The 13,400-nt window shown below is 39.1% G+C and overlaps 1 protein-coding gene across 1 annotated transcript in view; it reads right to left on the reverse strand.

The window, feature by feature from the left end:
- Positions 1-13,400, reverse strand: part of NBAS (NBAS subunit of NRZ tethering complex) — a 317,167-nt gene that overhangs the window by 241,092 nt on the left and 62,675 nt on the right. The window contains exon 12 of the mRNA XM_059405174.1: positions 5,907-6,035. Within this exon, the coding sequence (XP_059261157.1) occupies positions 5,907-6,035 (129 nt within the window). The remainder of the gene's footprint in view (positions 1-5,906; positions 6,036-13,400) is intronic.

The following is a 13,400-nucleotide window of genomic DNA, read 5'->3' on the forward strand; positions in this document are numbered from 1 at the left end:
TGACATATGTGGAGAAGTAACCTTCATGTCACTCTGCTTAGTAGGACGTGCCACACCAGGGGTACTCACAGCTGGGACCATGTTGACATATGTGGAGAAGTAACCTTCATGTCACTCTGCTTAGTAGAACGTGCCACGCCAGGGGTACTCACAGCTGGGACCATGTTGACATATGTGGAGAAGTAACCTTCATGTCACTCTGCTTAGTAGGACGTGCCACCCCGTGTCTGAAAACAGCCCGAGGTGCCGCCACTTCCGGTACAGCAGCAGCCTAGAGGAGAATGTCCTAAGAGTGCACTTACAGATTTTGTACAGAAAATCTGTACCTCATGGCTATGGCAACATTTTCTTTAGATTTAGGAATTTTATTTGCTGATTCGTTTTAATGGCTAGAAGCAACACATAACGAAGGCCCTGCCTCCAGAGCATAAAATCAACCTGTCAAATGTTTTTGTTTTTTGTTTTTTTCATTCCACAAACACTTATTAGTACTTAATATGCCAAGCTCTATGTTAGACCCCATGGAAGAAATGTATATTCTGCGTCTATCCTCCAGAAGCTCACAGTTGAAAGAAGCTGTGAAAACAGCTGTGGCTTAAATCAAGATTAATCACATTAACTGTCATCTTCCCACTTATTCTTCATTGATTGATCCATTTAACAAAGTTGCTCAATACCGACTAGTGTGTCAAAGAGCAAATAAAATTGTAGGAGATGTGAAACTTATCTGTTCCATTTCATCTAAGAAATACAAATAGAAAAATAATAAAACTTCAGACAAAAATTAAGGTCAAAAATGAGATGGAAATATATAAACATAACATATGGGAAATGTTTGAAATGAAAATCACTTTGGCAATTTTACTATATTCCAGACATGAACAAAACTTAATACTCACAGATTTCTTGCCAGATGGATTTTCATATTGACAATGAAAGCTGAAGTATTTAATCAACTCAAAACTGGAAAGAAGTAAATCAGAATAGGCACTTCCACAACTATCTTTAATCATTAGATTTTAAAAAGAAAATACTCAATCACACAAGGCATAGTATGAAAAACTAATAAAGTGACAAATTACACGAAGCCAGCCCCAGATGAGCTGCATTCACAGTTTGGTAGAAGAGGCCAAGGTTGTAGAGGCAATATAACTCTAGTTTCTTCTCTGGCCATGTTTTAGCCAAAATGAGAAGATGACTACACACTCTATATTACCATGTAATCGATGTCAAACTCATCGGCTCGGCTCTTCATTTCCTAGAAGAGCCACGTGGAGAGGCAGAGCCCTGTCCTACCTGGCTGACCCAAGGTCCCTTGACTATTGCTGGACTGAGAAAGAAGCACTTTTGGAAGTTTCTCAGCCAGTGATGAGTACACAAAATGACCCCAATATATTTGGTAAATGACTTATTTATAGTTTCACGTTTCCGGGATCTCAGCACAAATTAACGACCCAACTCCAGTGATGTCATTCACATAACCTGCAAGGACTCTCTCTCTTGTTTCCCATTAATATCATCGCTAGTGTCTAACTGGCCCAGATGAAAATCGGCACCTCTCAACATAAGGGCTACAGAAGATCTTCTGAAAGAAAGTCTTAACCTATGAGGGCAGAGAACCCCAGTCCAACTGGAACTTGATTCTAACGTGCAGTGATACAAGTTTACTTCCTTTAGCACCAGTTCCATCTATTAAAATACGAAAACGCTTATCACTTAACTAGGACTGTAGTGAAGCAACTGAAATAGGTGACAGTCGCTCGGGGTGGGCAGCCAAGCCTTACTATACAAACGCTACTTACTCCCAAAGGTCCTTCCCCCACCCTGACTCTACCGACTGGATTGCGTGTCCTTCCTCTGAGCTTATCTTCTCATAATATTAACATATTCCTTTATTGATTTGTTTATAATTTCCCTTGCAAGACTGTGAACACCTTAAGGGCAAGCACTGGGACTCAATGCATTTTCTACTCTGAAACTTGGTAAGGAGTAACTAGTTGAACTCTATTATTTTATGATGATTAATATGAATATAGTTAAGAGCTCGCTCTTTACAGAACTGCTACACATAAGCTTTATAACACTTACCATAGTACACTAGATTTCAATGACTCCCTTCATATAGCAATATCCAAATCCAAAACAGCCAATCCAAGGGGACGAACTCCCAGGATACAGTTGAAGGACTCAAGCAAAGTAGAACAAAGAGTTACCACCCTCACAATCTCCCAGCACATCCTAAGTACTGTATATATCTCTTGTGAACCTAAGGGTTTACCAGTAAGAAACTATGTCAATTATTTACTCTAGCTCTTGGTGGTACACCCCAACTAGGGCTCAAGAGTTCAACCCATTGGAGAAGACTGAAGAAATCTGTGTTATATTCACTGAGAAAAATGATTTATCTCTATTCTTTTAAAGATCAAATAAATAAAGCCTAATAAAAAACCTAATAAATGTGTTTTTTCCACCTTTTTAAAAATGTATTTACTTCCCCACAGTGTCATGGAAAGAGCATGTACATCAGAGTCTGAGAAAGATGAAACCAAATCTCAACTCTACTGCTTACTTGCTAAGTAACCCTGGGACAAAATAAGTGCTCAATAAATAATAATTGAGGTTATTATTACAGCAAATTTTGCAACAGCTATAAGAATACTGTCTATATAAATTGCAATCTTATTGAGCTACATAAGCCTGAAATGAGTGTATCAAAAGAAACCAGAGTGCTCTTTCTGTGAAAATGATGAAGCCTCATAGGAGTTTATCACGGAATAAAGGTTCAGAAAGAATAGTAGAAAGGATCGGACAACAGCAGGGAGCAGGGAGAGGGAAGTTCAGGGAGCAAGTGTGAAGGAGCATAATGACCAGATGAGAAGAGACGACAGGTAAAAAATCAGTCTGCATTTTGACCACAATCTTAGAATTTTAAAGAAAAGATTAGATGAAATTCAGTTTTTCTATGCTTTCAATTTTGGACAAAATTTCTTTTCAGACTAAAATGAGCAGGGATCTTGGAGCACAAAATCTATTCTATTCTATTCAGCGACAGTCTTTCCATGTGCTGAGCTACAGCAAGAAAACAGAGGGGTTGGCAGCCACCAGCCCAGGATGGGATGAGATGTGGAATGAGGTCGTGTGCTTAGCGCCTGTAGAAATAGCAATAAAGGTAGGATTAGGTTCAGGAATTCTCACTAAGCCACTGTTCCCTCAGCAAAGGAATCTACCACCTACAAAATGTCCATGGTAATGGCAACAGGGTCCCTGTTTTCAGTTTTGTGAGCCCTTAAACCTGTTTTTTTCTCTAGTTTTCTTAGGCATTCAAGGGAATTTATAGCAACCCAATCTGAAAAGACAGATCTATCACCCTAAACATTGGTCAGGTTGTAATTACAGATATAACTAGCTTGAGAACCAAGTTGCATCAAGAGATGGTCTCTGCAGAATGTTTGGGGGTGCTAAACCAGAGCTAGAAGGGGCAAGATGGAAGCTCACTGCAGGACAACAGAATGACCCCTCCACAGCAATTCCTGACACATCGCCCTTCTAAACTCTCAAGGCAGAGTTCAAAAGAGTCTCCCTGGGACACGGAAGACCAACTTCTGGCACAAACTCATCTCTTCCCACCATAAACCTCTTTCTCCCTTCATTCCTCTCTTTCTTTTTCACTCTCGCACTCTCTCGCTCATTTAATTGCTTATTTTAGTGTGGTGGGAGGGAGCTGAGGGAGAGGGAGAAAGAGTCACAGGCAGACTCCCAACTGGCAAAGCCAGATTTGGGGTTCGATCTCATGACCCTGAGATCATGACCTGAGTCGAAATCAAGACTTGGAAGCTTAACTGACTGAGCCATCCAGACGCTCCTCTCGCCACATTTTCTGGTGGCATTTTCCAAACTACTGAGATATTTACATTTAGTTATTCAAGATTTTTAAACAATTTTAACTCTTTTGACAGAATCATTATAAAAATCTAATGAATAACATTAATAAACTAGAGTAATTAATTATACTGATATTGATTGGCAACTAATGTTAAAATGACATCTAACCAGTTAAAAAGTTGGATATATGCCAATAAGGACTATAATAAATACACTTTGTCCTTTCAGGTAAAGAGCAATACCCAGAATTTCAGTAAACGAAAGAGCGTATTAATGAATTTTGTCTAGACAGACTTTGCACTACACACATAGGCCATTCTGAATACTAACAAAATGAAATACTAAGTGTGCCTTGAACTTCACCAGTATTTCTATTAAGTGAATGAAATAATTCAAGAAAATAAGTAAATTCAAAAAAAAAAATCACCCAAATGTAAAATTTCACACATATAATAGAACAGGGTATTCCCAAATGACAAATTTGTCACCATACATCAATGACCATGACAAAAACACGGTACTTTTTGGATCAATAATCCAGTGTGTGTAGCTGTATCTGTTACACAAATGGTTTTACAGTTGATGCACTCTACTTCTAGGAGGAAGATCTAAATCAAGCTAGCTATTTATTCTGCAGAGAGAGAAAGAATGTTCCTTGTATTGAGCTGCTGCGGTTGAAGACTGAGGAGCGCCTCTTCTGTTTAGGACAAATCTAGATCCAGTGAGAGAATGCTGTAGACGTGTGGAGACCAAATTTAATTCAAGGTAAGTGAGAACTAGAGGGGAAAAAATCTCCCCAAACTTGTGGATAAAAACAAAAAAGCTGAAGAAGAGTGAAAACAAATATAAGTCTATGAAAAGTATAAGAAAATGTAGAGACAAGTTTCTCTTTCCCTCTGCTATTCTGGGAATAACAAAACACTCTTTGCTTTTGAAAATTCTTTTAATAGCTCCGTTTAACGGATGAAATGACATTAAAAAGAACTCTGAAAAAAGACATCAATCCATTCAGACCATTTGGGGCATAGGCTCCAATCCTGGAATCATGAAAACAGCCACCGAAGCTGGTGACAAGATATTCTTACAGAAAAGGGGTATGTGGAAGTATAACCCTTAAGTGCTGAAATGCTAAACAGTCATCAGATGGGTAAAAGATCTAGAACATAAGTTGCATCTAACTGGGAAAGATTTTTCTTTAAAGCTTCACTCTAACACAATACATAGCATTTATGGGCAGTCCTTACTCGCCCATCAGGATTTTAGATTATAACACATTGAATCTGTTGTGAAATAACTGAACGTGTTCGTTCTTTAAATCTGTCATGGGCGCCTGGGTGGTTCAGTTGGTTAAGCAACTGCCTTCGGCTCAGGTCATGGTCCCAGAGCCCTGAGATCGAGTCCCACATCGGGCTCCCAGCTCCATGGGGAGTCTGCTTCTCCCTCTGACCTCCCCTCTCATGCTCTCTCTCTCACTCTGTCTCTCTCTCTCTCAAAATAAACAAATAAAAAATATTTTTTAAAAATCTGTCATTTCAAGACATTAAAAAAATTAACAGACTCTGTCTTCACTATTTACCTTTTGAGTGAAGAGCCAAGCCTTAAGCCTTACGTAAGCCCAATATTACAGGAGCATTGCAACATGTGGGAAGAATTGGAATCCTTTTAGAATACTGACCCTCTGAAGCCTTCATATTAGTTGACTGTTGCTAAAAAATTAGTATCTCCATTCTGTATTTTTATAATGAGAAAAAGAGAAAAAAAGGAGAGGTTGGTGGGCAGATTACACTCCATTTATAAAGTGTATTTCACTACAAATTAAAGTCAGTGCTTTACGCACAGCCGCTACTCTATTCTTAATTTATCCTACTATATTGGTAATATTCTATATAACTAAAGCTTTGGCATGATGAGAATAAATAATAGCTATGTGCTACAGTAAAATGTCAACCAAATGAAATTACCACTGTCAGTACTCACCCTTAAGCGAGAACCATTCTTAGAATAATAATAATCAGGAGACATACCTGCTCACTTTGATTCCATTCCCCCTGCTGCTTCAGAGACGGGACGGCCCAGATGCTTAGCTTCCCTGAGAAGTGAATGGCCGCAAGGAGGGTCCCGTCCGGAGAAAGGCTCAGCTTAAAGATCCCATCCTGTACAGTGATTATAGGACATTGATGTCAGATCAAGGAACTGGTAGCTGAACAGAAGTAACCTCCAGAATTTAGTAACACTCTCCAGGGGGTGCCATGTCATAAATGATCTCTCATAATTAAGGGTTTGAACAACTTCATAACACTATAATGTGCTCCAGCATAAAGAAACTCCTTCAGGAGTTTTTCTGTGATCTCTTTTACAATGTTATAATTTACATAGAGCCGAAAGCCCAAATATGTGCGCATTATACAAATACTCTCTTATATCACACATCAGTTACCATGAGTTCTCATTAACTTTTTAACGGGTTGATATCGGCCCGATTGTGAGTTTCCTGAATTGGGGGTCCACATTTTCACAAGATTCTGTATGTACACAATGTCTGGAATATTCTGTCGCAGAGACGCACAAATTCATGCTGTGTGGACAAAAGGAAAGGGAAAGGAGGAAGAGAGAGTTGGCAGAAAAGAGGGTCCGATGGTGATGGGAACAGAAGGAAAGGGGGAAAATGCATTCCTGAATCTGAGGAACACCAAGAGTGTTTATTTTCCAGATTTCCCGGTAAATCTGAGGAATGTAACTATTGCTACAGGAAAGAAAACTTTGTAGCACACACATTTCACAAGGCTAACCTCAGTGTGCACAGAGTCCTACTCCTGTCCCAACAATCTCTAGTCCTTTCCCAATCAGAATACTAGGTTGCTCAGTCACAAGAGAAACCACACAAGCAGAAAGGTCTCCTGCCTATTGCCTAGGCAGAATGAGAAGAATTGAAAACTAACTGGACATCTAGTGCCCTTCAAGCATTTATTAAAACCAGGGTTTAAGATAGTTGACCCACAAATAATAAAAACGGACCAAAACAACAGCATTCAACCGTATTTGTCCTTAACATTTAGAAAATCTAGCAACATAAGGCCCACCACCATCAAATGGCAGTAGTCAGGTGGGATTGGGTGGCATGTGTACACTTAAAAGGGTCATAAGCTTTCTAGTTGGCCAAAGTCCCCACCGTTCTTGGTTATGGCCCCAAGATTAAGGCCAAGTATCAGCTATAGAAGTAAAAACTAAATGTGACTACACTAAAAAAAAAGAGAAAGTATGCCTGGCTCAATTCACTACATTATCCACCTGGTCTCCACAGACACAAGAGTTTAAGTCCTCAGGTCTACAATGGCTAAGATATATTAGCCATCAAAAACAAAAGAATGACTTCAGAAAGTGAGAAACTGCGGGATGAGTAGACAGATAAAAAGATGAGCATCCTCTAATCGCCTCACCGAGGACTGAGATCACTTTAACCGGGTATAACGCGGCTAGTCCAGAATGCCAGAATTAAATAGAAGAATAAAATACAAAAGCCTGAGAAAGAGAAGGAATAAAAGCACAAGCACTAACAGCACCATGTTAAATAGAGCCCACCCCCGCCTCCGTGATAGAAAGGAGGCCAGGAGCAGAAGGAGAGGGGCCGGGCATCTTCCATTCACGACTCTGGTCCACGAGCCCCGAGATTTGGTGTGAGGTGGGCCTCACAAGCACTGATTCTCATTAGCTAGAAGAACTCTCCCTCCGTCACAGAGAGTTTATAGAGAAAGAAACTGAAGACCTCAAGGGTTAAGACTTGCTGAAGATCATTCAGGTACAGACCGCAGACCCTGAGCGGGAAGCATCTCCAACCCCAACCCGGGTCATCTCCACTGCGCCGTGATCGCTGCCCTCCCCTGGGCCGTAGACCTTCCAGGAGCCACAGGCATGCTCCTCGGGACAAGTCATGGTCAAGTACACTTGACTGTTTTCCTCACCTACATAATCAGTCATGAGTGATCTGCATGATCACTCCCAGGTGTCATAAATGCTTCATTAACCAACTCCCTTAAAAGGGCTCTGAAAGTAAAGAGGAAGTTTATGAATCTCTTTAACAACAACAACAAATACGGAATAATGTGAAGAATTTAACAATAGCACTGTGAGCTAGGAAACACCGAATGAAGCTGCTAAATTATCCTTTGTTTTACTCATTCTCCCCCCCCTTCCTTCCTTTTCTTTCTTAGACATGAAGTAGTAAATACATTAACTAAAATATGACCACTAGCTTTTAACCTGGTGAGTTCTTAAATCCCCTTAGTTTTATTTGAAACTAGGATAGCCACACTGCAAACTTAGCATTGCTTTTCCTAATCATTTTGTTGTAGAAATGTGCATTTACACAGACCCAGAAGTAGAAATTATGGTGTGATGATTACCCAGGGGCCCAACAACCAGCTTATAAACAAATATCAACATTCCATACTTGTTTCACGAATTCCTCTCGAATCACTACAATAATCTTGGGAATTTTTTTCCCAGAAGTGTTTTCTCGGTTTTTTTTTTCTTTTTAAAGATTTTATTTATTTATTTGACACAGAGAGATCACAAGTAGGCAGAGAGGCACGCAGAGAGAAAGAAGGGGGGGAATCAGGCTCCCCGCTGAGCAGAGAGGACTCAATCCCAGGACCCTGAGATCATGACCTGAGCTGAAGGCAGAAGCTTAACCCACTGAGCCACCCAGGCGCCCCCCTAAAGTGTTTTCAAGCAGATCCCAGACATGAGATGTGTATACATTAAGCAACACACCTCTTTAAAGCCCCAAATCATCTAAGTTTCATACACACACACAGTGAGAAGAGACGGTTCTCAGTGGCAGCTGAACTACAGTCAGTCAGCAATAGACAAGTCACCTACGTTACTTGAGACACACAGTATTTTCCTTGTGAAATAAAAACTCCTCTTTTATTTGTAGAAACACTTCTGAATGTCTATAGCACAGAGTATTTCTGACTCAGGGAATAATTTATTATCCTGACAGTAACTGTTATACAAGATCCAAAGCCACAGTTAGAAAATCCAGGCTAAATTCTGTGAACAGAGTCTGCAGATTTAGAAGTCCGAATGCTCCCTGGTTGGCCAGGGAGAGAATTTCAGACTGTGTGCTCTGGCAGTAAGAGGAAATGGCTTTTCAATCAACTGCACATGACAGTAAAAATAAACCTCAAACCTTCAAACCGTAATTCCTCATATTATATTAAGATTTCTCAGCATAAGTGAATAATAATCTTGGTCTCATATTCTCCATCTGAATTAGGTAGCTCCAAAAGCAATAAAATTGAGCAGTAATTTTCACTTCACTTAAAATGTGTCTGAATTTTTTTTATATTCCTCAAATATGAATGTCATGTTTATTTTAATCATTACAACAGCTGGAATGTTGGGTCAAGAATATATAACTTGGCAGTGAAAAGCAGAAAGCTTTTTCTCTGAGAGCAGGAATAAGACAAGAAAGCTCATTCTTTCTCCACATCCTCTCCAACATTTGTTTTTTTCCTTTCTTGAACCCTCTTACCCTGTTGGTGGGAATGCAAGTTGGTGTAGCCACTTTGGAAAACAGTATGGAGATGCCTCAAAAAATTGAAAATAGAGCTACCCTATGACCCTGCAATTGCACTCCTGGGTATTTACCCCAAAGATACAGATATAGTGAAAAGAAGGACCATATGTACCCCAATGTTCACAGCAGCAATGGCCACAATCGCCAAACTGTGGAAAGAGCCAAGATGCCCTTCAACGGACGAATGGATAAAGAAGATGTGGTCCATATATACAATGCAATATTACTCAGCCATCAAAAAGGATGAATACCCAACTTTTGTATCAACATGGATGGGAGATTATGCTGAGTGAAATAAGTCAAGCAGAGAGAGTCAATTATCATATGGTTTCACTTCCTTGTGGAGAATAAGGAATAACATGGAGGACATTAGGGGAAGGAAAGGAAAAGTGAATTGGGGGAACTCGAAGGGGGTGATGAACCATGAGAGACTGTGGACTCTGAGAAACAAGCTGAAGGTTTTAGAGGGGAGGGGGGTGGAGGGATGGGTGAGCCTGGTGGTGGGTATTAGGGAAAGCACATATTGCATGGAGCACTCGGTGAGACACATAAACAATGAATCTTGGAACACTGGAAAAATAAAATGAAATTATTGAAGAAAAAAAAAAAGCCCACTCTTGCTAGTTTTATTCAACATTGCACTGGAAATCCTAACCAGAGCAATTAGGCAAGAAAATAAATAAAAAGCACACAAACTGGAAAGGAAGAAGAAAAACTGTCTCTTTACAAATGACATGGTATTATATATAGAAAACCCTAAAGACTTCACCAGAAAGCTGTCAGAATAAACAAATTCAAGTAAAGCTACAGGACACAAAAATCAACATACAAAAACCACTTGCATTCCTATACACTAACAGTGAACTATTAGAAAGCGAACAATCCCAGTTATACTAGCATCAAAAAGAATAAAATACTTGGGAATAAATGTAACCAAGGAGGTGAGAGCTCTGTATAAGAAAAGCCATAAAACATTGATCAAAGAAATTGAATACAAATAAATGGAAAGATATTCCATGTTCATGGATTGAAAAAATACTCTTAAAATGTCCATAGTGTCCAAAGTGATCTATAGGTTCAGTGCTATCCTTACCAAAATTCAAATGTCATTTTCCACAGAAAGATAAAAAATAATCCTAAAATTTGTGTGGTATCTTAAAAGATCCTAAGTCCCCAAGCAGCCAAAGCAATCTTGAGAAAGAAGAAAAGCTGGGATGCCAGGGTGGCTCAGCTGGTTAAGCAGCTACCTTCGGCTCAGGTGCTGATCCCAGGGATGGAATCCTGCCTCAGGCTCCCTGCTCAGCAGGGAGTCTGCTTCCCTCCTCTGCCTGCCTCTCCCCCTGCTTGTGCTATCTCTGACAAATAAATAAATAAAATCTTAAAAAAAAAAAAAAAAAGAACAAAGCTGGATGCATCACACCTTCTGATTTCAAAATACTGTTTGAAATGTATGTATGTTAATCAAAATGTATGATTTAAATGTATGTTTAAAATTAAATGTATGTTTATCAAAATAATACCATATTGGCATAAAAACAGGCACAAAGATCAATGGGACAGAACAGGGAGTCCAGAAATAAGCTCATGCATAGACAGTCAACTAATTTATAATGAAGGAGCCAACAATATAATACACAGTGGGGAAAGGATACTCTTTCAATAAATGGTATTGGGAAAAAATGGATAGCCACTGGACCCCTAATGTACATCATATAGTAAAATCTCCTCTAACTGGAAGAGACTTGATCATAAGACCTGAAACCCTAAAACTCCTATAAGAAAACAGGGGATAAGTTCCTTGACTGGTCTTAGCAATGATTTGTTTGAATTCGACACCAAGAGCAAAGTCAAAAAAAAACAAAGATAAACAAACAGGACTACATCAAGTTAAAAACATCTACACAGCAAAGGAAACCATTAATAAAATGAATGACAACTTAGGAAATAGGAGAAAATATTTACAAATCAAATATCTGATATTACAAACCAAAATACACAAGGGACTCCAACAACTCTAGCAAAAACCCCAAATAACCTAATTTAAAGATGGAAGAAATCATCTGAACAGATATTTTTTCAAAAAAAGACACATAAGTGGCCAAAAAAGTACATGAAAAGGTGTTCAACTAATCATCAGGGAAAGGCAAATCAAAACCACAATGAGATATCACTTCACACATGTTAGGATGGCTATCATCAAAAAGGAATGCTGGGGAGAGGGACGCCTGGGTGGCTCAGTTGGTTAAGCCAATGCCTTCGGCTCAGGTCATGATCGCAGGGTCCTGGGATTGAGTCCCATATTGGGTTCCTTGCTCGGTGAGGAGCCTGCTTCTCTCATTGCCTCTGCCTGCCACTCTGCCTGCTTGTGAGTACTCTCTCACTGACAAATAAATGAATAAATAAAATCTTAAAAAAAAAAAAAAAGAAAGAAAGGAAGGCTGGGGAAAATGCGGACCGCACACACTGACAGGCCTGACAGGCAGTCTCACTAAATCATTTGTCCTTAAACAAAGAAGGACATTCTGTCATTTGTGACAACATGGATGAACGTGGAGGGCATTGTGCTTGTGAAATACATCAAACACAGAAAGACAAATATTGCGTGGCATCACTTATGTATAATCTTAAAAAAAAAACCAATAACAAACAAACAAAAAAAACCTCCTAGAAACAGAGCGTAAGAAACTAGTTGCCTACCAAAGACTGGGGGAGGGAGGAAGTATAAAGAAGTTGGGTAAAAGGGTAGACACTTCAGTTATAAAAAGTTCTGAAGATCTACTGTATAACATGATGGTTACACTTGGTAACACTGCATTCTATAACTGAAACTTGCTGAGAGAGTAGGACGTAAACATCCTTACACACAGAACAGAAAGGTAACTATGTGAGGTAATATGTGTGACTTCAACGGGGGACAATCCATTCATATTGTACACATATACCAAATCATCATGCTGTACAGTTTAAATATCTTACAATTATACCTCAATAAAGATGAGGCAAATAAAATGAGAAAGAAAATGATGACTATCACTTACTACCTGCTTTAGTCTACTCTGTTCTGTGAGTAGCCACTGACAGGCAATCTCACTAAATAATTACTTGGTAAGTTGTTATCAGCTTGGGTAGGCAACGTGGGACAAAGTAAGCTGGTTGACAAAGACCATTTACACAGTAGATGGTCTTCTTCCACCAGAAATCAATCTATAGCCCTTTTAATTATCAATTCTATTTACCTCCCTGTCTCAAATCTCTTCTCAAAACTTTTCAAAAGGTACTTTCCTCTTACCTCATTGATTCTCTTGCATGGTAATGCGAGACTAATACTACTGAAACTAATAATATGAACAGGATTTTAACTTCCACCTCTATTTCTCATTTATTAAACCACTAGCTCAAACGTCCATTTGATCTTCTGTTAATTAAAAACACTAATTAAAGCCTTCTACTACTGGCAGCAATATTTAGAGTGGAATTGTGCCTGCTTTCAAACACTGCAATAAAACTTTTAACTGTCCTTTCTAAAACCATAATTCTTTTAAATGTTAAATATCAGATCTTTATACTGAGATCAGTTTAAATTACCTAACTTTCTTCCACTGCATATCATCTACTTAGAACAATTAAAAATGAGTGATTTCCTATTTCATTACACCTTTCAAATATACAAGCTATATAAAAATTAAAGTACTGAACTGTAGTGCATACACTGAAAGTGTTCTGAATTACTACGGAGCCTTAAAGGTGAATTCACAAGCCCTGCCCTTCCAACAATCAACAATTATTTATTGAATAAACTCAGTAATACAATATCCCGTGTCAGGCACCATTTTACACTCTGGGGAGTCAGCAACCCGCAAAACATAAACCTCTGCCCTCAAGAAGTCCAGTAGATATTCTTGCCCACTATGGTTTATAAGTCTGACCCCCCCAAATC

Source organism: Mustela nigripes, chromosome 7 (assembly GCF_022355385.1).
Source record: "Mustela nigripes isolate SB6536 chromosome 7, MUSNIG.SB6536, whole genome shotgun sequence".
Lineage (NCBI taxonomy): Eukaryota > Metazoa > Chordata > Mammalia > Carnivora > Mustelidae > Mustela > Mustela nigripes.